Raw genomic sequence first — 27,896 nt, 5'->3', positions numbered from 1 at the left:
GATAAGGTATCTTTATTAGTCACATGTACATCGAAACACACAGTGAAATGCATCTTTTGCGTAGCGTTCTGGGGGCAGCCCGCAAGTGTCGCCACGCTTGCAGCGCCAACACAGCATGTCCAGAACTTCCTAACCTGTACGTCTCTGGAATGTGGGAGGAAACCAGAGCACCCGGAGGAAACCCACACAGACACGGGGAGAACGTACAAACTCCTTACAGACAGTGGCCGGATTTGAACCCGGGTCGCTGGCGCTGCAAAGCGTTATGCTAACCGCTTCACTACCGTGCCTGCCCACACACTACCGTGCCTGGAGTTCATGAGTTTGGGAGGTGCTGTCAAATAAACATTGGCAAGTTGCTGAAGTAATTGCATTTTGTAGGTGGTACACACACTGTCACCATGGTGCATTAATGACGGAAGGAGTAAATGATTAGGGTTTTAGATGGAGTACAGAACAAATATGCTGCTTTCCTACTTAGGAATCCTGAACTCCTACCTACTTACCCCCTAAAGATAGCAAATGTACAAGTCATTTTCACGTGGCATTCTAGTTAACAGGCACATTCTATGCCCATCTCTTTCTTTTGAGATCTTACAATATGGAAAACATACGGGCACAATTTTTTCATTGATCCTTGTTCTACTTCAATAGCATAGCGGTTAGCGCCAGCGACCCGGGTTCAATTCCCGCCACTGTCTGTAAGGAGGTTGTACGTTCTTCCTGTGTCTGCATGGGTTTCCTCCAGGTGCTTCGGTTTCTTCCCACATTCCAAAGACATACAGGTTAGGAAGTTGTGGGCATGCTATGTTGGTGCCGGAAGCATGGCAACACTTGCGGGCTGCCCCAGAACACTCTACGCAAAAGGTGCATTTCACTGCGTGTTTCAATGTACATGTGACTAATAAAGAGATCTGATCTTATCATATATTTTATTTCAGTTCTCCATCCTCAGCTGCTGACTTCACCTATATTCATTCAATAAATTAGCTGCACATCCAATTAGATTGTAATGCCCATGACAAGAAACTGCTGGGATGGAAGCTCAGATCTGAATGGATTATCCCCTTCAAGAAGCTGGCCATGAAATGAATGGGTCAGGGTCACATGCTGACTTGATGATGGCCCATCAGTAAGTTGCTGTGGCATCCCACTGCAAGCTTCTACCTTGTTCAATAGCTTTGCAGCCCCAAGGGGGTAAATACTCAAACATTCTGAGGTCCTAGCCTCTTCTTCAGGAAAATAAAAAGGGGATAGAGGAGCAGAAGATGGGAATGGATGACGACAGCCACGTAGATGTCTTCTAGCTGAAAAATGATGATGAAGAGGGTAAGATAGGGAATCACTTGTCTCCCATTGAACTCAGCTCCTGCCTAATTGCATTATCAGTTCTTTTCTGTCCTATTTATTGCACTATGAGGAATATAGTTAGAGTTTGTGATGATGCATCACTGGTACATGGAGCACAAGAAGCTGGAATATTAGCTAAAGATGTGCCATCACCTTCCTCTCAAAGGCTAGCATGGCTTCACAGTTGCTGTACTTGTGCTTTGTGAATGTCATACCCACATGAAGGCCTTTCTTGTCATACAGTGAGAAGGTATGACTATCAGTGGGTTTAACAGTTCTTGTTTATGACAACAGGGAACTTCCTTCATCAATACAAATCTCATTGCAGCATGTAGCAGCTTTGCTGGGATCTACAACAAATGATAAACTAAGAAACTGCCTTGCAACCACACATAATGCATTCTGCACCCATATAGAACTTGAAAATGTCATTACCTTTGCTACCACTTTCCACTCTGTTCTCCCCTTCACATCACAAGAGTCCCAGATCTTAAACATTAACTGTTTGTCTTTCCACAGATGATGCCAACACTTGCTGAGTGTTTCCCACGTTTTCAGTTTTTATTTCAGACTTCCAGCATCTGCATTGTTGATTCTCACCTTCATAGACCATTTTTGACTCTTCCCATCTCTTTCTATATCTCACCAGGTGTAGTGTAAAAGGTCATGGCTGTCATGTGACCATGACAACACTGATCCCTCTGGCTGAGATGACACCATTGAGCACGTGGTGTGACAACACTGACCCCTCTGGCTGCGATGACACCATTGAGCACATGGCCGAAAGCGACACCACTGTCAATCAAGGTTTGGCTCCACCCCACTAGGTAAACACCTTTGTCCTTGCTCGACCACTCGGATTGGTCTGTGCGAGCACCTTTGTCCTGGGCACACCTACCATCGGTCCATTTAAACACCTTTGTCCTTGCTGGACCACCCAGCTCCCCAGCAGTATAAAGATGCTGCATGTTTGGTTCTCTTTCTCTCTCACTCTCCGAGGATGTTGAGGTAAGCTGTGCACTACTTCAGGGCAGTTAGTTAAGGACTCCCGAGACCAAAGAGCCAATGTTTGTCCAGAATCAGGGTGTCCAAACATTGTATTGTTTATTCCTTGATCATTTGTACCCAGTTATTGTGTATGTGTGTGTGCACCTCACCCCCTGTTGCGATTTCCCTCCACGTTCACGATGTGTGCATCTGTTCCCATTCATTCTGCCCCCGTGTTTGTCTTTGTTAATAAACCATTTTTAAATTACAAAGACTGTGTCCAGACCTTTATCTTTAAGATACCAAAAGAACCTTTCTCACAACACCAGGTCCTTATCATTACAGGCCTACAGACTCCCAAATCTTGACTCTACTTCCTCCAATCTGCCTCCAGTAAGAACACCATTCTATGCTCCCAGTTCCTCTGTCTCTATCATATTTGCCCTGATGATGAGCCATTCAACAGAGGTGCCTCTAAACTATTTTCCTTCTTCTTAAACGGTGGTTTCTGCTCTACATAGGTGGATAGAACCTTTGACCACCTCGTCTATTTCCTGAACTTCTGCTTTTGCCCCTTTCTTCCAAGACAGAGCAAGAACAGAATTTCCTTCCTTCCCCCAAATCAACTGACTCATTCAATGGATCAATCTTCACAATTTCCTCCAGCTTCACCAAGATTGGATAATACTGATGGAGAAGAAGACTGTGTGAGTTCTGGAAAAGCATCCAATGTCCATAAGCCTTGTTCTCAATGGTATTGCTGAATACCCTGAATCAAGCGCAGATCGAGTCGAATGCTTTGAGAAAAATGTGGAGCAAGTTCACAAGCTCTGAAGATCCCAATGAGAGATATTGCGTCAAGTTTTTACCTACTAGCGTCAGGGCAAATTGTGCGGCAAGTATCGCAAGACAGACTGAAAACAATCATTGCAGAGTTCAAAACTGGGAGACAATCCAGAAGGGGAAGGTCAGAAAAGGTAGCTATGATTCAAAAGGGACAGCAGCAAAGAAGAAAGGTCCAGTATCCACATGGAGTCAGAGATCAGCATAACCCCCAACACACCATCACTGGCACAAACACAAATGGCCAACTGGCCTAGTCCTGTTCTCCATCAACCCGTGATTCCATGTACCTCCTTAAACTGACAGTTATTCCTGCCCCTGCAGAGATGTTCAGGCTTTGTTATATTAGGAAGTGACTTAGGGTGCAGTTGGCTCCAACAACAGGTCATTACAGAGTTCCTCCAGCCCTGAGCACAGCAAGTGGAAGCGCTTTGTTATGGCCAAGGGATAATTCTCAAATGGCAATTATTGATGAGGGTCCACATCTCCTTTTAGTATTCTGCTGCTGTTGTTGATTTGGCAATATTCAAGAAATTAAAAGGTCAGCTTTGTCATCCACAACCCATCTGCTGATATGGCTTTCTTCTCTGAAGAAGTCAAAGTGTGCTGAGATGTAGATGGCAACCTTGCGTTGATGTGTATGAATCTTCACACATTGTCGTAATCTCTATTTTCAGTGAAGGGAAAGCCTTCCTGCAAAGAATACTGGAGGGAGGGGGATTTCTGTCAAAGGCTGCAAAGTTTCCTGGTCATCCTCCACACTGATGGGCCCATGTGTTATTCAAGGAAAGTTTTCCTTAGATAAGCGTAACTGTGTGACTCTTTATGCAGGGGCAGAACAAATGTCCACAGTTAGATCTTGAAGCCACATCAATGTCTGCAGATCTTGAGGGGCCCGAGGCAAAATGCTCGTTTAAAACCATATTTTGCTGTTTAACTTGGTGGCCTGCAATATGTAACAAAAAAAATTATTCCTGAAACCAATCAGAGCCAGGAAATTGAGCATTGTGCTGTGCAAATAGAAATTTTGAAATAGGTAATGGACAGAACTCTTGAATGAGCCTTATTAATGGGATGAAAGGGCAGGTCTATGGGTATATTAAACACTGAACAGTACAGCACAGTATGGGCCCTTTGGCCCACGACGTTGTGCCAACCTATAGAAACCTTATCCCCATTCAAACTATCCCCCCTCCACCTCCCGTAACCCTCTATTTTTCTTTCGTCCATCTGCCTATCTAATAGTCTCTTAAATTACCCTATTGTATCAGCCCCTACCTACGACTACCCCTGGTAGCGCATTCCAGGCATCCACCACTCTGTGTGAAAAACCAACCTCTAACATCTCCCCTGAACTTTCCTTCATGCACCTTAAATGGGTGACCTCTAGTTTAGGGACCACTTCTTCCTCCTTCCTCTTGACTAAACCTTTCACCTCTCATTAACCATGGTTCCTTCACCCTACCATCCTTTCCCCTACCATCCTTTCCTTGTCTCAGTGGGATAAACCTATCTAGAACCCCATGTAAGTGGTCCCTAAACAACCTGGAGGGTAGCCATAGCCACCCTGGGGAAAAGATGCTGGCTGTCCACTCTCTCTATGCCTCTCATAATCTTATATACCTCTATCAAGTCTCCTCTCACCATCCGTCGCTCCAAAGAGAAAAGCCCTAACTCGCTCAACCTCTCCTCATAAGGCATACTCTCCAACCCAGGTAGCATCCTTGTAAATCTTCTCTGCACCCTCTCCAAAGCTTACACATCCTTTCTATAATGTGGTGACCAGAACTGAACACAATATTCCAAGTGTAGTCTAACCAGAGTCTTATAGTGCTGCAACATTACCTCTCGGCACTTGAACTCAATCCCCTGGCTAATGAAGGCCAGCACACCATACGCCTTCTTAACCACCCTATCAACTTGTGCGGCAGCTTTGAGGGATCTATGTACTTGGACCCCAAGATCTCTCTGTTCCTCCAGACTGTTAAGAATCCTGCCATTTACAACATACACTGCTTTTAAGTTTGTTCTTCCAAAGTGTATCACTTCACACTTCTCCAGATTAAACTGCATCTGTCAGTTCTCTGCCCAGCTCTGCATCCTGTCTAAATCCCATTGCAACCTACAACAACCTTCTTCACTATCTACTTCACCACCAACCTTCCTGCCATCTGCAAAATTACCAACCCATCCTTCCACTTCCTCATCCAAGACAGTCATAAAAATCACAAAGAGTAGGGGTCCCAGAACAGATCCCTGCGGAACACCACTAGTCACCGACCTCCAGGTCGAATACTCCTCTTCTACAACCATCCCCTGCCTTCAATGGGCAAGCCAATTTCGAATCCACACAGCCAATTTTACATGGATCCCATACCCCATGACTTTCTGAATGAGTCTACCAAGGGGAATCTTGTCAAACACCTTGCTAAAATCTATATATACCACATCCACCACACTACCTTCATCAATTTGTCTTGTCACTGCCTCAAAAAACTCTATTAGGCTCGTGAGGCATAACTTGCCCCTCAGAAAGCCATGTTGACTATCTATAATAGGACTATGCTTCTCCAAATGCTCATAAATCCTGTCCCTAAGAATCCTCTCCAATAGTTTGCTCACCACTGATGTAAGACTCACTGATATATAATTCCCAGGATTATGCCTTTTACCTTATTTGAACAGTGAACAATGTTTGCCATCCTCCGGTACCACTCCTGTGGTCAGGGAGGACTCAAAGATCATCATTAACACTCCAGCAATCTCTTTCCTCACTTCCCATTGTCACCTGGGGTATATCCTGCTGACCCCGGGACTTATCTATCCTAATGCTTTTTAGTAGCTCCAACACTGCCTCTTTCTTAACCTCGGCATGCTCCAACACATTTGCCTGTTCTACACTAACCTCACATTTGTCCAAGTCCCTCTCCTTGGCAAACATGGAAGCAAAATATTCATTTAGGACCTCCCTTACTTCCTTTGCCTCCAGATACATTTTCCCTCCTTCTGTGCGGTCCTACCCTCACCCTCGTCATCCTCTTGTTCCTCACATACATGTAGAACGCCTTAGGGTTTTCCTTAACCCCACTCACCAAGGCCTTCTCATGTCCCCTTTTAGCTCACCTAAGTCCCTTCTTAAGCTCCTTCCTGGCTACCTTAAAACTCTCAAGAGCCCTGTCTGATTTTTGCTTCCTAAATCTTAAATATGCTTCCTTCTTCCTCTTGACAAAACATTCCACCTCTTGTTAACCATGGTTCCTTCACCCTACCATCCTTTCCTTGTCTCAGCAGGACAAACCTATTTAGAACCCTATGTAAGCGGTCCCTAAACAACCACCACATTTCTGTGGTGCATTTACCAGAGAACATATGTTCCCAGCTTATGCTCTTAAATTCTTGCTTAATACCATCGTAATTTGCCCTCACCCAATTAAATACCTTCCCATAATATCTGCTCCTATCTATGTCCATGGTTATGCTAAAGGTCAGTGAGTTGTGGTCACTATCCCTGAAATGCTCGCCCACCAAGAGATCTTTCACCCGACCAGGTTCATTGCCAAATACCAGATCCAGCATGGCCTCTCCTCTAGTCGGCCTGTCTACATACTGTGTCAGGAATCCTTCCTGTACACACTTAACAAATTCTGCCCTATCTAAACCTTTTGCACTAAGGAGGTGCCAATCAATATTAGGGAAGTTGAGGTCACCCATGACAACAACCCTGTTATTTTTGCACCTTTCCAAAATCTGCCTACTTACTTGTTCCTTAGTGTCCCAACGGTTATTTGGGGGGGCTATAGAATACTCCCAATAGAGTGATCGCTCCCTTCATGTTTCTGACTTCCACTCACACTGACTCAATAGACGATCCTTCTATGATGTCCTCCCTTCCTACAGCTGTGATACTATCCCTGATTAGTAATGCCACCCCCCCACCCCTTCTACCCCCTTTCCTAACCCTTTTGAAATGCCTATACCCTGGAACCTCAAACAGTCACTCCTGCCCTTACAACAGCCAAGTCTCTGTTATGGCGACAACATTGTAATTCCCTGTACTGATCCATGCTCTAAGTTCATCACCCTTATTCTTAATGCTTCTCACATTAAGGTAACCACATTTCAATCAATGTAACTGATTGCATTTATGCCCTATCCCCTGCCTATCCCTCCTCACCTTCTCTGTACACATCGCATCTACTTCTACACCAACTGATCCAGCTTCTAAACTAACACTCCAGTTCCCATCCCCCTGCCAACCTAGTTTAATCCCTCCCAACAGCTCTAACAAACCTGCCCGCAAGGACCTTAGTCCCTGCATGGACATTGGTCCCAAATTCTAGGCATGATATGAAAAAATTGTAATTAATGAGCAGGTGGAAGACTCATACAGATCGAATTGCTCCTTCAATGTTTCATCTCTTAGCTTCAGAGAGTGAATTCACATACTCTAGAACCTCTACGTACACAAAACTCATTACTTTCCCATAGCTGGCAAGCTTCATGACTATTCTACTTTACTTCATATTACCCCAAGGATGTTACCAGTAAAGGGGAGATGTCAGACTTTGTAATCATTTTTCAATATTTTGGTTAAAATTGTTCTCCTTTGACAGCCCTAAACACATTCCAAGTTCATCTCCAGCGTGTGGGATTTATTCTTCTAAGACCGATGCTTCAGGAAATACTTCCAATGTTTAGTAAGTAAGTTTCCAATAAGCCTGGTGAAGATTGTTGGTGATACTGCAACCAAATACGAAATAAAGCTGGGACACTGAAGATGCATAGGGACCAGCAGAGGTCGATAAGCCTACCAACAAAAATAACCTTGTCAATAAAGAAAATTAAAAATAATTAAGCAAGCCTTTTAGTAATCCAAGGAAGCTTTCCTGCTTTCTGGTCTTAATTTAACTATACAAAAGATGAGGCTAGGGGATGCTGGAAATGTAAGGGAGAAGTACATGGCTCTCCACCTCCCCTTTATTTCTATGGAGATCAATTTTTCACATCATCTGCCTTGTTGCATCAGCATTTCTCATCCTTGCTGTGTGCCAGCGTGCGAAGTGTGTTAAGTCCATAAATAATATGTAATTTCAATAATTGAAGCTTGTAAAATCCATGAATTTGGTTGACAACTGCATCTTTTAAATAATGTACGCATTTCTGATTAGTGTTTCAACTCAATATTATAGCTATTGAAGAGATGACATACTATCTGCGTATAATTCACAATGACCTTTCATCGTGTATGGGCTTCAACCAGTCACTATCGGTGTAACCTGGGCTTGCAGGTGTGCTCTCGGTGGTACTATTGTTGCAGAGATGACTCATCTGAATACACATTACAGTAAATTAAATGGCAATAGTCTCCAGCTGTTCCTCTCGGAAAGTGCACTTAAAATGTTAATAAGACAGGTGCCTACCCTTTATTTCTGGGTGGGTGTTCAAGAATGATTAGAAATTGAATGATTTGAGACCTGTGTGAAGCCTATTGCTGGATAAACAGCTAAGAAATATTGCAGTCAGCAGCACTCTCTATTCAACTGAAAAGGAATCCATAAACATTTCTAACTACCATAAATAACAACGTTCCCAAGTAAAATTACTCCACCTGTTTAATCCATTTTCAGTTTGGCTACTCAAATAAATGATGTTGCTTATCCTCAAAGTTCACCCAAGCAGAAAGAAACATCAGACTGATAAAAGACAGAAGCCAGGAACACCCCTTTCAATAATCTTCCACTATTGCTGGATCTAAGGATTTGTATTTTACAACAGATGCATGCAGAGATCTTACTAATAAGCAAAGCTATCTGTACACAATGCGGAGAGCACCATGCAAATAAGTAATAGGAAGGGAGCACAAGACAGGAGTCCTGTGTACCACTCTGGAGGTTGCTATGCAGAGGCAGAATTAGTAGCCACTACCAGACATTCTATGGCTGTGCTTGAGGGAGATGGATATGGAGCCTGGTGGTAGAGTTGCCAGCAATGTATTTCAAAAATAAAGGGCTAAGCTATTGCTACTACTATCTTCCCTACTTCCTTCTCCTCCCATATCCTCCCATTCTCTTCCCCTTTTCCCTTCCTTCCTCATCAACCCCCCTTCTCCCCCTCCCCTCTGGTGACACCTAAATTATTCACTGGGCTTGAATACTTTCAAGAAAATAGGTGCAGGGTGAGGCCATTCAGCTCCTGCAGCCCAGAAGACCTTGATGAAAGGTCTGTAATGTCCAGGGTGAGAAACAGTCCTACTCTTCCTAGCCCATGCTCATTTAAAGTAGGATCCTCCAATCATCCTGTTCTTCTGCTCAAAGGAGAAGATTAGTATGGGGAAGTGGCAGGAAGGAAATAAGATTGGTGAAGGCAAGAAGCAAGTGATCAAATGACTCCTGCTATTTTTACTCCCAGAACCCCCAGTCCTGTTTCCGTCAGGGTCTGGCAGTAAAAAAGTCATTGATCTTATGCCCAAAGAATCAGATAGCCGTTTGTTAGATTCAATAAGGCATGGGCAGAATGGAGTGCGTTATTGATCAGTTTGCAAAGAACAAATTGCACAGTCAGATTTAGCTGGACAATTGTGGAATCCTGTTACTTAAATACCCCCACCTACAGAACACCAAATTGCTCAGTAATTTTAGAATTCTAGCTGAAAGTATTGTATGTGCATGTGTTCCCTGACTTCAGCTTTTTTTTGAGGTAGTGCCCTGATATTAAATCTATACATGTATTTTTTTAATGCTAACACAACAGTGGAATCCTATGAGAATAAATAAATGTAACCTTTACTTAGTTGTTAGGATACTGGTGTAAACTAAGCAACAGCAGAATGAATGCCTGGAATTTACAGATGATCATTTAACTCTTCAAAGAAGTTCTTGTTGCAGTGATTTACTTCCAAAAAATGTACCAAAATATATTACTGTGTCTAAGAAAAAGAAATCTACAAAGATATACATACCACTGAAAACAATTTTCTATATTACTTTAAATTCTTTTGATATACTACAACAATATCCTTTCAATTAGTAAAATCTCAAAGCAAGACTGCTTAATTCTATAAAAGCAAAAGATTTTTTTAATCCATATAGCATCCTCCACAACCTCAGCACACCTCAAATTGCCAATGAAGTATTTCTGAACTGCAGTACCAGGTGTAATATAGGAAGTGTATCAGCCAATTTGCAGACAGCAAACTCCCTCAACCAATAATCTGAAAGTGAGCAGTCATACATTATCCAAGATACCTGTGAGGTCTATGTCATGTTTCTTCAAAACAGTGCCATAGTATCATTTGCATCCATGTGAGAGAACAGAATGTCAGTTTATCATCTCATTTAAAAGACAGCACCTTCAATAGTAATAGACTAGAATAACTGCTTAGATCCTATGCTCCAGTCTCTGGAATTGCGCTTCAGCCAACAACTGTCTGATTCTGATCTGTTGATGTAAATCAAGAATTTGCCCTTCACCAAACGCAGGGTCAATTGGACAGCTGATTGGACAATTGAAAGACCTGATGGGGAAAAGTTGCTGCTTCTCTTGAATCTGTGTCAACCACCCTGATGCACAAATTCTTGTTTTTGAATTGCTTTCTAGGTCACTCGATACTGAGCCAGCCAAGACATAGTAGAATACCTGTTCACCATGTACAACTCATTGGCAGCATTATACTGAAGACTAATTTTCAAACTGAATGTGGAAATCCATCAACAGGATTGGGCAGGCTGGCTGACCAAGTATTAGACTCTACTTTCAGAGCAGGCAAGATCAGGGAGAGTTTGTGCATTTATGTCAAAGTAAAGAGTCCTCTTTAATGGGTTAATTTACATCTTTATATATGTGATTGTGCATGAAAGGTTATACTGATTATATTGAATGACTTTATATCTTAATCAGCCAACACCGGACTAAGTTAGCAGCTGAATCAAAACCCAAGAGTATCTATTGATAGACACTGAAAAAGTAAATGTGCATAAGACCAACACAAGAAGTTTGGTTGGCTCCCCTCTGTGTCCTGTGACCACACTAGTTGGCAGTGGAGGTCAGTAACCATGCAAAGGCATGTGAGGGATGTGATCTTAGATCAGGGTGCAGAGCACACTCACTTGAAAGGGAATTGTAGAAAGCTAATTTTTTTGATTATGTGGGTTTAGTTTAATATTTTTAATTAATTTAACTTAATTGAAGTTTACTTAGCTGATATTTTATTTGAAAGCATTTTAATTGTTCATTTCATTTTTAATAGTTTTTCCAATACTTGCATTGAAAAAATCAGCTTTGACAGATGGCAAAGCTGGAGTGGGGCTTTGCCATCTGTCGAATAGATCTAATGGAGTTTCATGAGCAGGGCTTCCTCTAGTCTACTCATGCCACTGAACAAGTCTCTGTTGCTGCTCACAAACTCACTGCACAGCTCCACAACCATCTGGGCCAGCAGCATTGGCCGACCAGTTCTGGAAAGGATGCGTTCTGGGGTATGGGAAATGCAGGCTCAATTGAAGGCAACAGGCCACACTCAGGAAAATCTCCACATTATGTCCATGAATAGCCTTTGCTCTCTATTCACTTCCTTCTTGTACACTCAGTTTCATAGGGCATCATCCTCCATTCTTATCAGGTGGCAATCAACTTCCTTTGTTGTTTCTTGAAGTAATTCAGGTTTGTCTGAATCCCTGTAGTCTGTTTAATGACAGTGTTTTTTTTTAATCTGGTCTTTTATTGCAATTCCTAGTGCTTTCCCTAGAGTTCTTATTTCAATTGCAACTAGTTTGCTTTTACATTCTGAGGTTAAGGCCCAGGTCTGACATTGGTCGCAAAGTGTAGACTGTTTGCCCAAGGTTCTCCTCGGTGCTAATAGCTTGGTGACATTTAGAGTGTTATCTGGTTTTAATTTTGTGCATCTGATTTGCTGGGCCACCACTGCTTTTCTTCAAAGTGATGCCATGGGATCATATACACCCACCTGAGAAGGCAGATGTGGCCTTCATTTAAAATCTCATCCAAACATCAATACCTCCTATAGTACAGCATGATCTCAGCACTACAATGGAGCAACAGCCAAGGTTATTATGCTTAAATCTCTTCAATATGACTTGAACCTACAACATTCCATTTCAAATGCAAAAGTGCTACAAACTGAGTCACAATCACAAAGGAATGTGCAGGGGAAAAGGGATTCATGGGGAGAATTCCAGACCAGCAAGTGGTGGAGCAGGAGAATAAAGCCTGGATTGTCATGGCTGCCATCAATGATGCCCTGTCATTTGCTCTAATGCAAGGATATTGAGCAGTCATATCATACTGCTGTTCAGTTAGATAAGGGAAAAATGTCTTGATCCAGCAAATCAATGCTCATTTGAAATATCTGCCAGTAAACACATTGACTAAAATTGAAGGTGATTCCATGATAATGTACAAGAATTATTACTGCATTTAGTGCTAGCTAAATCTATGCCTTTATTACCCTTGGACTTAATATTCTGCTGCAAGCCAGCTCCTATTTTTTACCCCCTGTGGTTTCTGGTTTCTTAATTATCTCTGAATTTAATCGCATTGGCAGCTTTGTCTTCAAGGCCCCAACCACTGGGAGTTCCTTGCCATCTCTCCATCTCTCTGCTTCTCCTCCCCCCTTTAAGATGCTCCTCAGTATCAAGTTACTGGTGATTTCTCTTTGCAGCTCCATTCCAAATAATGTTTCAAACTATTTCAGTGAATTGCCTTGGGATGTTTTGAATTATTAAGGGCCCGATATAAAAAATGTTGTTTGATGAAGTTATGCATTCAATTTCTCATTTCCTTAGGCACGGTTTCCATGGATACTCAGTCATGGAGTATATTCAAAACAGAAATTGACAGATCTTTGGATTATTAAGGGAATCAAGGGAAAGATGATCAGTGCAGGAAAGTGGTGCTGAGGTAAAAGATCAGTCATGACTTGACTGAATGGCATAACATGCACAAGGAGCCGAATAGCCTCCTTAGGTTTTTATGGAAGCTCCTGCATAAACAGTAGACTGCATTTTTGTCTCTATTTTGTAGCCTATGTAAGAGTTGAAAGGCATTTATCTTATACCTATAGCAACACAGGAGGCCATTCAGCCCATTGGGTCCATGCCAATTCCCAGTGGAGCAAAATCATTGGTTCCATTCCCTTTCTCCTTTTTTCCCTGTACTCCTGTAAATTATTCTCTCTCTACCGTGCAAACCATTTCTCTTTTGATCTTTTATGCTATTATCCTACATGGGTAATTAACAGTCACTGATGAATGTACCAGCACATCTTAGGGATGTGGGATGAAACTGGAATGTCCAGGGGAAACCTAAGCAGTCACGGGAGAATGCGCAAGCCCCACACCAATACCATCCGAGGTCAGGATTGAACTTGGGTCCCCGGAGCTAAGTGCTGGGCCAAGTCCCAGTCATTTAGACAGAGTTCAGTTTGGGGAATTCCTTCCTGGGATGGAGATGCCTTTTCTCTCATCCTCATGTCTGATTAAGCGCTTTTATCAATTTCAACAGCGAATATCCTTGGTTGACTTTGATCACATTTGTGCCCTACGCAGGAAATAATATAAACTTATCATTGCAACCAAATTACCAAACCCAAGATAGTCTCTTTGCTAATGTCTCTATAAGATGCTTTATTGATCTTGCACTGCTTCAACTTAAGTATTTCTGAAATAACATTTAATATTGTGTTATCCAGTCATTGAGACAAAAGCAATGTGGCTCTTGGAAACAATAAACCATGTCATAATTGGGGCTGTAAGAAATGATATTTGTTTACCCAGGGCATTTAATGTAATAGAGCAGAGAGGAAATTAGCATGATACTATTTCATGAAGGCAGATTACAAATGAAATGAGTAATTGCTGATTGTACAGTTTACTAAATGAAGCATTGTTGTTCCTTCTGTTTACTTTTTAAAAGCATCAACTATTGGTTGTGAGCTTGTACCCACAGTCAGTATATTGGAGGCTGTTGTCCTCACTCTCCACACTGGCACATCTAGTGCAGCACAAATGGAGTGTTGTGCTGCCAGAGGCACTTTCTTTCAGATGGGACATGAAACCGAGGCCACATCTATACTCAGGCAGATGTAAAATATTCCATTACATATTTTTAAAGAAGAGCAGGTGTTATCTCTAGTACTTTGCCAATATTTATCCTTCAATCATTGCCACAAAAACATATTACCTGGTCATTCTTATTTTGTTCTGCATGGGATCTTGCTCTGCATAAAGTGGTTACTATGTTTTCTATGTTTTGTGTTACAATAATGTCCAAGTGTCTAAAGTATGTAAAGTATGTTGGGATGCCCTGATGCTGTGAAAGATGTATATATGCAAGTCTCTTTTTCTGTTTTTACTGACAGGTGATTCACAATGCCATCCTTAGTGGGGATGCTGCACTTCTTCATGGACGCTTTGAGCACATGATTGAATCTTTTCCTCCATCCCTTTGGTAATCTCTACCACAACAGAGCTCAGGAATTTCTTCTCGCAGAGAGTGGTGAATCTCTGGAATTCTCTGTCCCTGAGAGTTGTGGAGGCTAACTCATTAGAAGTATTTCAGGTGGAGAAATTTTTGGAAGATCAGGGAAATGAGGGCTATGGTGATCTGGCACAAAAAGTGTTGAGGCCTGGGGTGGATCATATTAAATGGTGGGGCAGGCTTGAAGGGCTGAATGGCCTACTCCTGCTCCTAATTTCTTGTGTTCTTGTGAATAGGCTGTCTGTTTCTGGAATCATGTGTTAGACAAACAAATGAAATCTTACTTAAAGCAGATGGAGTGTGCAAAGAAGGCAAGACTGACTGTCCATCTTACAGTTCCTCGCCCTACACATCATATTTCCCAACTGATATTGCACTCTACTGAGCCAATAAAAGTGAAAGAGAAGCAAGGTACGTAAGGTATGATCAAATAATGAATAGTCCATTTTGGTAATTTGCCAAATTATATTTTCAGGAATGGGAACTCTCACAATTGGAATTGATGTTCGATGTGGTTTAAGACCACACCCTCTGGTGCTAAGCTCCTGAAACAATAAAAATAGTTTCTAGCTACCCAGCAATTTACAATATTAATTCCACTGCTCATATCCTCCAGCATCGCCACTCACGTATCTTCTATTTGAACCTTTACATTATACTAAGATCTCTCCTTCTGCCCAAAATTTCACCTAACCTGCTTCTGGCTGTGCTCAGGGTCAAGGAGGGCTAGATTCCAATTCAATTGTGGATTCTGGAATGAGTGATGAGCCAATGCAGGGACCACAGACCCTTACATAGCTGGGGTAGGAGGTGCCTGATGGGATGCATGGGTGGGCAGTTTGTGCAATCCTTCCACCACTTGCACAGGGCTTCAATGTGCTCCCAATCTAAGGACTCCTGGTCTTCAATACCATCCTGAACACTCCTAAACTTGGAGTGGTTATGGGCCAGAGATTTGGAGGAATCAGTAGGTATTTTGCACTTCTTCAAGGGAGGACTTGAGCACATCCTTTAATCTTTTCCTCACTCCAACTGGTAGTTTTATCCTGTGACAGAGCTCAGAATACTGTGTTTATTTCAGGACCCTGGCATCAGGCATGCAGTCACCTGGCCTGCTCAATGTAGCTGACTGAGTGTCACTGGGGTCTCAATGCTGTGGATGTTGGTCTGGGAAAGGACACGGACATTGGCTTGATACCCTTACCTGCATTTGGAGGATTTTGTGGAGATGTCATTGGTGGTATCTTTCCAGTGCATTGAGGTGGCTGTGTAGCCATTCCAGAAGAGTATAAGACAGGAATCACTGGTCCTACCCAGTCAACTACAAGTTTTGTGCAGGTCTGAGATCTTGATCCTCAAACAGGCTTTGCCTCAACTGAGCAAAGGCTGACCTGGTGCATTGAAGATGATGGTGATCATTAGTGTCTGCCTCCGCCAAGAGATGACTCACAAGTGTTGTGCAGCAAGAGCAGAAACTAGACTTTTATTTATACATCAATGGACAAAGTTTCAGTTTTGGCCTAAACGGGAAACCAGGATCAAAATTTGCACTGATTTTCCAAAGGATTCAAGTTTCTGCTCAAATTCATTTACCATAGAACCATAGAACAATGCAGCACAATACAGGCCCTTTGGCCCACCATGTTGTGCCAGCCTTTAAACCACACCTAAGACTATCTAACCCCTTCCTCCCACATATCCACCTATTTTAAATTCCTCCATATGCTTATCTAACAATCTCTTGAACTTTACCAACGTACCTGCCTCCACCACCACCCCAGGCAGTGCATTCTATGCACCAACCACTCTCTGGGTAAAAAACCTCCCTCGGATATCTCCCTTGAACTTCCCACCCATTACCTTAAAGCCATGCCCTCTTGTATTCAGCATTGGTGCCCTGGGAAAGAGGTGCTGGCTGTCTATCTATTCCTCTCAATATTTGGTATCCCTCTATCATGTCTCCCCTCATCCTCCTTCTCTCCAAAGAGCAAAGCCCTAGTTCCCTTAGTCTCTCCTCATAATGCATACTCTCTAAACCAGGCAGTATCCTTGTAAATCTCCTCTGCACCCTTTCCAACGCTTCCACATCCTTCCTATAATGAGGCGACCAGAACTGGACACAGTACTCTAAGTGTGGCCTAACCAGAGTTTTGTAGAGCTGCATCATTACCTCGTGGCTCTTAAACTTGATCCCACGACTTATGAAAGCTAACATCCCATAAGCTTCTTAACTACCCTATTCACCTGTGAGGCAACTTTCAGTGATCTATGGATATGAACCCCCAGATCCCTCTGCTCCTCCACACTACCAAGAATCCTGCCATTAACCTTGTACTCCGCCTTGGAGTTTGTCCTTCCAAAGTGTACCACCTCACACTTCTCCAGATTGAACTCCATCTGCCACTTCTCAGCCCAGCTCTGCATCCTATCAATATCCCTCTGCAATCTTAGACAGTCCTTCACACTATCCACAACACCACCGACCTTTGAGTTGTCTGTAAACTTGCTAACCCACCCTTCTACTGCCTCATCCAAGTCATTAATAAGTATTACAAGAAGTAGAGGTCCCAGAACTGATCCTTGTGGGACACCGCTCGTCACAGCCCTCCAATCTGAATGTACTCCCTGCACCACAACCCTCTGCTTTCTACAGGCAAGCCAATTCTGAATCCACACAGCCAAGCCTCCCTGGATTCCATACCCTCTGACCTTCTGAAGAAGCCTACCATGTGGAACCTTGTCAAATGCCTTACTAAAATCCATGTAGACCACATCTACTGCACTACCCTCGTCAATCTGCCTGGTCACCTCCTCGAAGAATCCTATCAGGCTTGTGAGACATGATCTTCCCTTCACAAAGCCATGCTGGCTGTCCCTAATCAGTCCATGATTCTCTAAATACTCATAGATCCTATCTCTAAGAATCCTTTCCAACAGCTTGCCCACCACAGACATAAGGTTCACTGGTTTGTAATTCCCTGGTCTTTCCCTACTATCTTTTTTGAATAAGGGGACAACATTTGCCACCCTCCAATCCTCCAGTACAATTCCCGTGGACAACGAGGACTCAAAAATCCTAGCCAACGGTTCAGCAATCTCCTCTCTTGCCTTGCGGAGCAGCCTGGGGAATATTCCGTCAGGCCCCAGGGACTTATCTGTCCTGATATTTTCTAACAACTCCAGCACATCCTCTCTCTTGATATCTACATGCTCAAGAACACTAACCTTACCAACACTGTCCTCAGCGTCATCAAGGCCCCTCTCCTTGGTGAATACTTAGGAGAAGTATTCATTGAGAACCTCACCCACTTCCACAGCTTCCAGGCACATCTTCCCACCTTTGTCTCTAATCGGCCCTACCTTTACTCTCGTCATCCTTCTGCTCTTCACATAATTGAAAAAAGCCTTGGGATTTTCCTTAACCCTACTCACCAAGGCCTTTTCATGTCCCCTTCTTACTCTCCTCAGCCCCTTCTTAAGTTCCTTCCTTGCTACCCTATATTCCTCATGAGCCCTATCTGATCCTTGCTGCCTACACCTTATGTATGCTGCCTTCTTCCTCCTAACTAGTTGTTCCACCTCTCTTGTCACCCATGGTTCCTTCACCCTGCCATTCTTTCTCTGCCTCACCGGGACAAATTTATCCCTAACGTCCTGCAAGAGATCCCTGAACAACGACCACATCCCCATAGTACATTCCTCTTCAAAAATGTCATCCCAATTTACTCTCGCAAGTTCTAGCCTTATAGCTTCATAATTTGCCCTTCCCCAATTAAATATCTTCCTGTCATCTCTGCTCCTATCCTTGTCCATGACAATGCTAAAGGTTAGGGAGCGGTGGTCACTGTCCCCCAAATGCTCACCCACCAAGAGATCTGTCACCTGACCCGGTTCATCACCTAATACTAGATCTAATATGGCATTCCCTCTAGTCGGCCTGTCAACATACTGTGACAGGAATCTGTCCTGGACACACTTAACAAACTCTGCCCCATCTAAACCTTTGGTACTACGCAGGTGCCAATCAATATTAGGGAAGTTGAAGTCTCCCATGATAACAACCCTGTTATTCTTGCACCTTTCCAAAATCTGCCTCCAAATCTGCTCCTCAGTATCCTTGCTGCTACCTGGGGGCCTACAGAATACTCCCAGTAGAGTAACTGCTCCTTTCTTCTTCCTAACTTCCACCCATACTGACTCTAGAGAGGATCCTTCTACATTATCCACCCTTTCTGCAGCTGTAATAGTGTCCCTGACCAGTAACACCACCCTTCCTCCTCTTCTTCCCCCCCCCCCATCCCTTTTAAAACACTGAAATCCAGGAATATTCAATATCCATTCCTGTCCTGGTGACAGCCACGTCTCTGCAAGAGCCACAATATCATAGTCCCATGTACTTATCCAAGCTCTCAGTTCATCACCCTTATTCCTGATACTTCTTGCATTTAAGTAAATGCACTTTAGCCCATCCACCTTTCTACTTTTATACCCTATACTCTGCTTCTCCTTCCTCAAAGCCTCTCTACAGGTTAGATCTGACTTTTCCCCATTCACTTCTTCCTCTGGCCTACCCCTCTGGTTCCCATCCCCCTCGCAAACTAGGTTAAACCCTCCCGCAACACCCTAGCAAACCTGCCTGCGAGGATATTGGTCCCCCTCGGGTTCAGGTGTTACCCGTCCTCTCTGGACAGGTCCCACCTTCCCCAGAAGTGATCCCAATGATCCAAAAATCTAAAACCTTCCCTCTTGCACCAACTCCTCAGCCACTCATTCATCTGCCATCTCCTCCTATTCTTACCTACACTATCACGTGGCACTGGCAGCAATCCTGAGATTGCTACCCTTGAGGTCCTGTTCTTCAGCCTTCTGCCTAGCTCCCTAAACTCCCTTCTTAGGACCTCATCCCTTTTCCTACCTATGTTGTTGGTACCAACATGTACCATGACTTCTGGCTGTTCTCCCTCCCACTCAAGAATGCTGTGAATCCGATCAGAAACATCCCGGACTCTGGCACCTGGGAGGCAACATACCATCCGGGATTCATGCTCACTTCCACAGAACCTGCTATCTGTTTCCCTGACTATCGAGTCCCCTATCACTATTGCCCTCCTCTTCTCCTCCCTTCCCTTCTGAGCAGCAGGACCAGTCCCAGTGCCAGAGACCTGGCTACTGCTGCTTGATCCCTGTATGTCATCCCCCTCAACAGCATCCAAAGCGGAAAACTTGTTACTGAGGGGAACAGCATCCAAAGCGGAAAACTTGTTACTGAGGGGAACAGCCTCCGGGGTCCTCTGCACTATCTGCCTGTTCCCTTTTTCTTTTTCTCTCCCCTAACAGTCACCCTTCTATCTGCCTCCTGGACCCTAGAAGTACCTGCTTTAAGGGGGGGGTGACTGTCTCCCAATGCACAGCATCTACATAACTCTCTCCCTCCCTGATTCTTCGCAGTATTTGAAGCTGTGACTCCAGCTCATCAATTCTGAGCCGAAGTTCCTCCAGCCTCCAGCACTTACTGCAGAAGTAGTCACTGTGCACCCCAGCAGGGTCCACTAGCTCCCACATCAGGCAGCTGCAGCACATCACCATGTCTTCCATCTGAACCATTCCTTCCCTACCTAGTTTTATTCTACTTAAAATTTATAACAATAACAGTTAAACCTTACCTTTACTTACCAGCTGCTCACCCACCTTGCCCCTAAGCCCGTTGAGCCAAAGTCCAATCACTCTGCTCCCTCTCACTCCGCTGCCCTCTGGATATGGCAGTCTTCTTTTTAAACTGTTCGCGCTCTCCCGACTGACATCACACGCCTGTGCAGTCTCTCCCCGCTATCCCCGAACCGTTAGAAAAAAAACTTATCTCTTCATAAGTCCTCAGCTGATTCCACTCGCTTACCTCTCGCTCCCGATCGAAAACGCTGAAGTGATCACAAATCTAAAATCTTCCACCACCTAGTGCAACTAGACCCAATGTTTTAGAATGTGCTTCACATTTTTCCTTGTGTTAAATTAGGTTCTATTATTTAAGGGTGATCAAAAATTAGCATTTGTAGCGTGATGTCTCTTTCACTACTAATGAGAAAACTCATGTTAGCTCACTGACACTGACTAGATAGACCATGCAAAACCATTTACCAGTTTGATTACTGTACAGTATTCAGTTTCCTAGCAAATTAAACATATAAAAATACCTACTAATGCCTCTGTGGTTAATTTTTTAGAATGTTTTGAAGTCCAACAAATGAACACAATTACCAGAAATTTGCCATGGTGATTAATTCTGTCAGTAATATTGTTCTGTCCAGTCTCCACTTTGTATCAAAATGGTGCAAAAGATCACAGAAACTCGATTTCCATCCAAAATAATATGCACTTGAAGTTCCTTTTTTTTGTCCCTTGGGGTACATTGCAGTGGCACAAAGTATAGAAATTCAGACCTTCTAAGTTTCACCCACCATCATGAAGTGCTTTGAGAGGTTGGTCATGGCACACATCAACTCTAGCCTACCAGACAACCCGGACCCATTGTAAGTCGCCTATTGCCGAAACAGGTCTACAGCGGATGCCATCTCCCTGGCCCAACACTCAGCTCTGGAGCATCTGGACAGTAAAGACACCTACATTAAACTATTGATTATCGACTACAGCTCTGCCTTCAATACAATAATCCCAAGTAAGCTTGTCACCAAACTCTGAGACCTAGGACTTAACACCTCCCTCTGTAACTGGATCCTTGACTTTCTAACAAACAGATCGCAATCAGTGAGGATAGGCAGCAATACCTCCGGCACGATTATTCTCAACACTGGTGCCCCACAAGGCTGCATCCTCAGCCCTCTATTCTACTCCCTATATACTCATGACTGCGTGGTCAGATTCTGCTCTAACTCCATCTATAAATTTGCAGATGATACCACCGTTGTAGGCCGTATCTCAAACAGCGATGAGTCGGAGTACAGGAAGGAGATTGAAAGCTTAGTGGAATGGTGTCATGATAATGACCTTTCCCTCAATGTCAACAAAACAAAAGAGCTGGTCATTGACTTCAGGAAAGGGGGTGGTGTACATGCACCTGTCTACATCAATGGAGCTGAGGTCGAGAGGGTTGAGAGCTTCAAGTTCCTGGGAGTGAACATCACCAACAGCCTGTCCTAGTCAAATCACGTAGAAGCCATGGCCAAGAAAGCTCACCAGCGCCTCTACTTCCTCAGGAGGCTAAAGAAATTTGGTTTGTCCCCTTTGACTCTCACCAACTTTTACAGATGCACCACAGAAAGCATCCTATCTGCATGTATCACGGCTTGGCACGGCAACTGCTCTGCCCAGGACCACAAGAAACTGCAGAGAGTTGTGGACACAGCCCAGCGCATTATGGATACCAGCCTCCCCTCCTTGGACTCTGTCTTTACCTCTCATTGTCTTGGTGAAGCAGCCAGCATAATCAAAGACCCCACCCACCCGGTACATTCTCTCTTCTCTCCTCTTCCATCGGGTAGAAGATACAGGAGCCTGAAGGCACGTACCACCAGACTTAAGGACAGCTTCTACCCCACTGTGATAAGACTATTGAACAGTTCCCTTATACAATGAGATGGACTATGACCTCACGATCTACCTTGTTGTGACCTTGCACTTTATTGCACTGCACTTTCTCTGTAGCTGTGACACTTTACTCTGTACTGTTATTGTTTTTACCTGTACTACATCAATGTACTCTGTACTAACTCAATGTAACTGCACTGTGTAATGAATTGACTTGTACGATCGGTTTGTAAGACAAGCTTTTCACTGTACCTCGGTACAAGTGACAATAATAAACTAATACCAAGGTTTGACTATGTTGTGAAATTACAGTTTTTGTTCATTGATGCTGTTCAATTTGAAAATATGGTGCATTTTGTTGACTTGTTAGTATAATTGCATGCAAGTGTTAAAGAAATTCTGGAGTGGGAAAGAGTTCTGCTGACATGTCAGGTCATGATATAGCCTGGCAATAACAAAATCAGCAATACTATGATTGAGAACAGAATAGGGAAAGAAGTGCTCATTATTCTTGTTGCTGAGGTTACTAACTACTGGCAAAAAAGCTCTTTCAGCCCATTTGCCAAAGGTAAGACAGCGAGACGGGGATAATAACTGGTGGCTCCTGAATTTGATTTTCTACTAATTATGTGAACGTGAGCTGCCTAGAAATGAAAGTGAATGCAGCTGTGGATGAATGTTAAAGTATGATAATGTGAGGTATACAATAATTCAATCATACAAATAAATTGGAGCAAAGCTGCATGACCCCAGCAATAAATATTCTTAATAATATTAATAGAACTTTAAAAACTTGATTTTACTGTTACATAATGGACAAATTGAGTGGTCCTGGTAGATTGGGAAAGGATCAGTAAATTGCTTTTTTCTTTGGGATTGACCTTGGATGCATTATTGGGAAATTCATCTACTTACACCAAAGTACTACTCACAGTTTGCTGAGGAATTCCATTGACACTAGAAATCAATGTCCAACATAGCCCCATGTGCATATAAAATAATTGGGGCGCACACTCAGAAATAAACTTTACAATTGCTATAAACCAGAAGTAGCTGATAACTATCACCACAGTCAATGTAACAGTAATAGGAAGCATTGTTAAATAATGCTTTTATCAGACACATTACACTTGATGCAAGTATAAAATATTACCTGCATGGATCATACCACTATCACCGAAATGTTATTTGAAAATCTGTTCTTTTTTTCAATTTGCTTCTGATTTTCACTTTCACTTACCCTACCAACGCCATCCCCCAATATTGTGCAAGAGAGCACACATGCTGTTCTGACTAATATTGCTTATTGAAACCAAACTTTAAATTATAACAGATAATCCAGTACTCTGTGGAATTTTAACCAAAGACACTAGCTTCCTTCACTTTGAGTGAGCTAGGGCTTTTCTCTTTGGAGAAGAGGAGGATGAGAGGTGACTTGATAGAGGTGCACAAGATAAGAGGCATAGATCGAGTGGACAGTCAGAGACTTTTTCCCAGGGCAACAATGGCTAACACAAGGGGACATCATTTTAAGGTGACTGGAGGAAGATATAAGGGGGATGGCAGGGGTAAATTTTTTTTTACACAGAGAGTGGTGGGTGCGTGGAAAGCACTGCTGGCAGAGGTTGTGGGAGCAGATATATTAGGGACATTTAAGAGGACCTTAGATAGACACATGAATGATAGAGAAATGGGGGGGCTATGTGGTACGGAAGGGTTAGATAGATCTTAGAGCAGGATAAAATGTCGGCACAACATCGTGGGCCGAAGGGCCTGTACTGTGCTGTAATGTTCTATGTTCTGTGAATATATTTCATATGAAGTTGGCTGAGAATTTGCCACATCTACATTCCTTAAATGTTATTCAGTGCTGATTTACCAAATTACTCAAAGGCACTTTGTTATTCAAAGGATGTGAACTTCATCAGGCAGATCAGCATTTATTGTCTGTCTCTAATTACCCCTAATAGGAGACAATTATGAGTCAATCACTTTGACTAGATTGGGTAAATATGGCAGGTTTCCTTCCCTGAAGTTAGTCAGTGAACTGGATGGGTTTTTACGACGGTCTAGTAGTTTCATGGTTACCTTTACTTATTTATAGGAATTTAAATTCCCCAGTCGTTATGGTCAGATTCAAACTCATATCTCTGGTGCAGATCTCCAGCTCCTAGTCCAGTAATAACATTTTCAATATGGGGGCAAAGTACAGTATATACCTTGCCAGTACTAATTCATTACTCTTCACCGTGTTTTTTGCTGCCATATTCAGCGTATTCATATAATAGAGAATCTTACATGCTTTAGTGAAATCATCGCTCGTTCTAAACTCCAGAGGATAGGTTTAACCAGCTCAACCTCACTTCATAAAATAATCCCTTCAACCTGTAGGCCCGCATCCCTCTATACATTTCCGATCCAAGAACCTGTCCACATGCTTTTTAACATTGTAATTATATCTGCCTCAACCACCTCCTTTGGCAACTTGTTCCAGATATTCACCATAAGCTGTGTGAAAAACTCACCCCTCAGATCTCCTTTAAGTTCCTCCCCTCTCAATTTAAACCTGTGTCCTGTAGTTTTAGACTTCCCTGCCCCGGGAAAAAGATTCTAATCCTACCTATGCCCATTACAATTTTATAAACCTCTACAAGGTCACCCCTCAGCCTTCAACATTCCAAGAGGAATAAACCCAGCCTATCCAATTTCTCCTTATAAATACAACCTTGCATTCCAGGCAACATCCTGGTGAATCCCCTCTGCACTCTCTCTATTGCTACCACATCCTTCCTGTTGTGTGGCAACCAGAACTGTAAGTATATTCTATGTGCAGTCTAACCAATATTTTGTCCAGCTGCAACATGACATCCCCATTCTTGTATTCAATACCTCGGTCTATGAAGGCAAGCATACCAAATGCCTTTTTCACTACCCTATCCACCTGTGTCACCACTTTCAGGAAGCTGTGGACTTGCACCCCAAGGTCTCTCTGTAGATCAACACTCCTAAGGTCTCTGCTATTTACTCTTATATATTCCAACAGAACTTGACTTCCCAATGTGCATTACCTTAATCTTTTCTGGATTAAGTTCTGCTCTACTTCACACAACTTTCCAGCTGATCTATGTCCCACTGTATCCTTAGACAACCTTCTTTGCTATGTATGACCCTACCAATTTTCATGTCATTCGCAAACTCACTAATCAGACCACCTACATTCTCATTTATTTATATATTTATAATGGGCCCAGAACAGATCCCTGAAGTACACCACTTGTTACAGACTTCAAGTCATAAAAACACCCATTCGCCATTACCCTCTGCCTCCTATCACCAAGCCAATTTTAGATCCAGTCTGATCCAATCTGCCAACATCCCTCGGATCACTTGTGCCTTAACCTTCTGGACCAGCCTACAATATGGGTCCTTGTCAAAAGCCTTACTGAAGTTCATGTAAACCATGTCTACTGCTCTGACTTCATCAATTTTCTTGGTCACTTCATCAAAAAACTCAATCAGATTTGTGAGATATGATCTCCACTGCACAAAGCCACATTGATTCCTCCTACTCAGTCTCCAGCACTGATATTGTCTGAAACAAAAACAGAAAATGCTAGAACTACTCAGGTCTGAGAATTTCCAGCATTTTCCATTTTTGTTTTAAATTTCCAGCATCTGTATATTTAGTTAATTTTCACTGATATTACCTACCCTAGTGAAAATGATTCACAGAAGGTTCTGCAATTTCTCAAAAAACAATGTAAGCCAAAAAATATATACAGGAGTATGTTACAAATATGTCTTACTTTTGGTTTCATCCAGCCTTCCCAATCCATTTGTTACACGATTGCCATTCACAGGAGTTGCCATGGTAATCTTTAAAACAAAAGACATCAGAATATGCTTGATTTTTATTTGACTTACTGTTTTGCTTCATTAGTTATTGTCATAGAGACACTCATATCCAAAAGAATAAGTTTACAACATAATCAACTTATGGTTGTGAACACTTGTGGGAAACTCATCATGCCTAGTATCAGCCTACAGTTTAATTCAAAGCTGACATTTAGTTACACGATGGAGCAGAATGTGCACAAGTGAATACAATCAATGGCCAATTCTCCGGCACAAATTTAGCTCCAGCAAAGTGAATGTTGGTCATTAAAGGACCAACTCAGAATCAAATACTAATTCAGAAAGTCCCAAAGGATATGTCCAAAATATAAACAACTAAATCTGTTCATATTCTCATTCTGTTGATGAAAGAATGTGCTCAGACTTTCTGAAAAGGATTAAGACCACCCATAGCTCTCTTGAACTCCAATGTTGCTCTCAGGGGAAGTTTGATAGTGGGCTAGAAGTTCTTTAACACAGCACAATGTTTTGTGCATTATCCCAAGTAATTTAATTGGTAATTGGTTTATTATTGGCACATGTACCGAGATACAGCGAAAAGTTTTTGTTTGCATGCTGTCCAGACAGATCATTCCAAGCATAAGTACATGAGGGAGTACAAAAGGGAAAGAAGAACAGAATGCAAAATACAGTGTTACAGTTACAGAGAAAATGCAGTGCAAGTAGACAAATAAAGTGCAAATAAAGGGCCATAACGAGGTAGATGAAGAGATCAAGAGTTCATCTTTATCATATAAGAGGTCCGAACAAGAGTCTCATAACAGCGGGATAGAGGCTGGTGGTACGTGTTCTCAAGCTTTTGTGTCTTCTGCCAGATGGAAGAGGGGAGAAGAGAGAATGACCTGATCATTAAGTGTAATCACATCCATAGTGTGGAACTGATCCAATTTCACAAATCTGATCTGGTCTTCTGTGGTTGCATTATGTATATGCAAAGAGAAATCTGGGCACGTGTAATGACATCAAACAGCACCTATCCCATGCCTCATTTGCACAAAAAAAATCATCTGAACATTTGAAGAACTCACATGGTAATAGACATTTACACTGAAGCAGGCCATAACTCAAAAGGCGAGGTCTCTTTTTGTGTCCATTAACAGGGACCATGTGCAAATGTCTGTTGCTGGAGAGTATGAGGTATAGATTTTCTGGCAGAGGGTTTCTGTAACCCCAACCCCTACCATTCAATGTTTATGTTATCAGGGCCCATGATCAAATGTCTGACACACTTCCAGATCCTCAGCCTATCACATGCCTGTCATTCTACACCAACTGATTGTGAATTCAATACCAACCATTCAAATGCAATCAAATGTGTCACGTCTTTTCTTCTGGAATCTCTTCCTACAATCTCCCTTCTCTCAATGCTGAGCCTGCCCTTTCCCCTGATACCCCTAAATACCCACCCCCAACACCACTACCAACCGCATGCATTCAGGTCTAACCCTCCCCAGCCTCCTCTGGTTCTCCGTATAGTGTTTTGGGCCTCATGCGCAAGACAAAACTGGTGCCAAGAATCTTGCACTGGCATGGGCCACCCATGCACTGCCTTTTTGACATATCTACTGAGGCAACAAAGAATTTCCAGGACAATCTTCTTTTAACAATACGATACTTGAATAACTTTTAATTTCACATTCCATCCACAGTTATATATTAATACACAATTTAATGTATATATTGTTTAATAAAACAAAAATAGCTTACATTTATATAACACTTCTAACATTGTAAAACATTCAAGTCACTTCTTAGTAGCATTATCAAAT

The 27,896-nt window shown here is 42.7% G+C and overlaps 1 protein-coding gene across 1 annotated transcript in view; it reads right to left on the bottom strand.

Moving 5' to 3' along the window:
• LOC127567989 (uncharacterized) overlaps positions 1-27,896 on the bottom strand; it is a 165,739-nt gene that overhangs the window by 8,873 nt on the left and 128,970 nt on the right. The window contains exon 10 of the mRNA XM_052011233.1: positions 26,019-26,088. Within this exon, the coding sequence (XP_051867193.1) occupies positions 26,019-26,088 (70 nt within the window). The remainder of the gene's footprint in view (positions 1-26,018; positions 26,089-27,896) is intronic.

The sequence above is a fragment of the Pristis pectinata genome, chromosome 3, assembly GCF_009764475.1.
Source record: "Pristis pectinata isolate sPriPec2 chromosome 3, sPriPec2.1.pri, whole genome shotgun sequence".
NCBI lineage: Eukaryota > Metazoa > Chordata > Chondrichthyes > Rhinopristiformes > Pristidae > Pristis > Pristis pectinata.
Note: the sequence above shows the minus strand (reverse complement) of the source record. Positions and strands in the feature narration are given on the sequence as shown.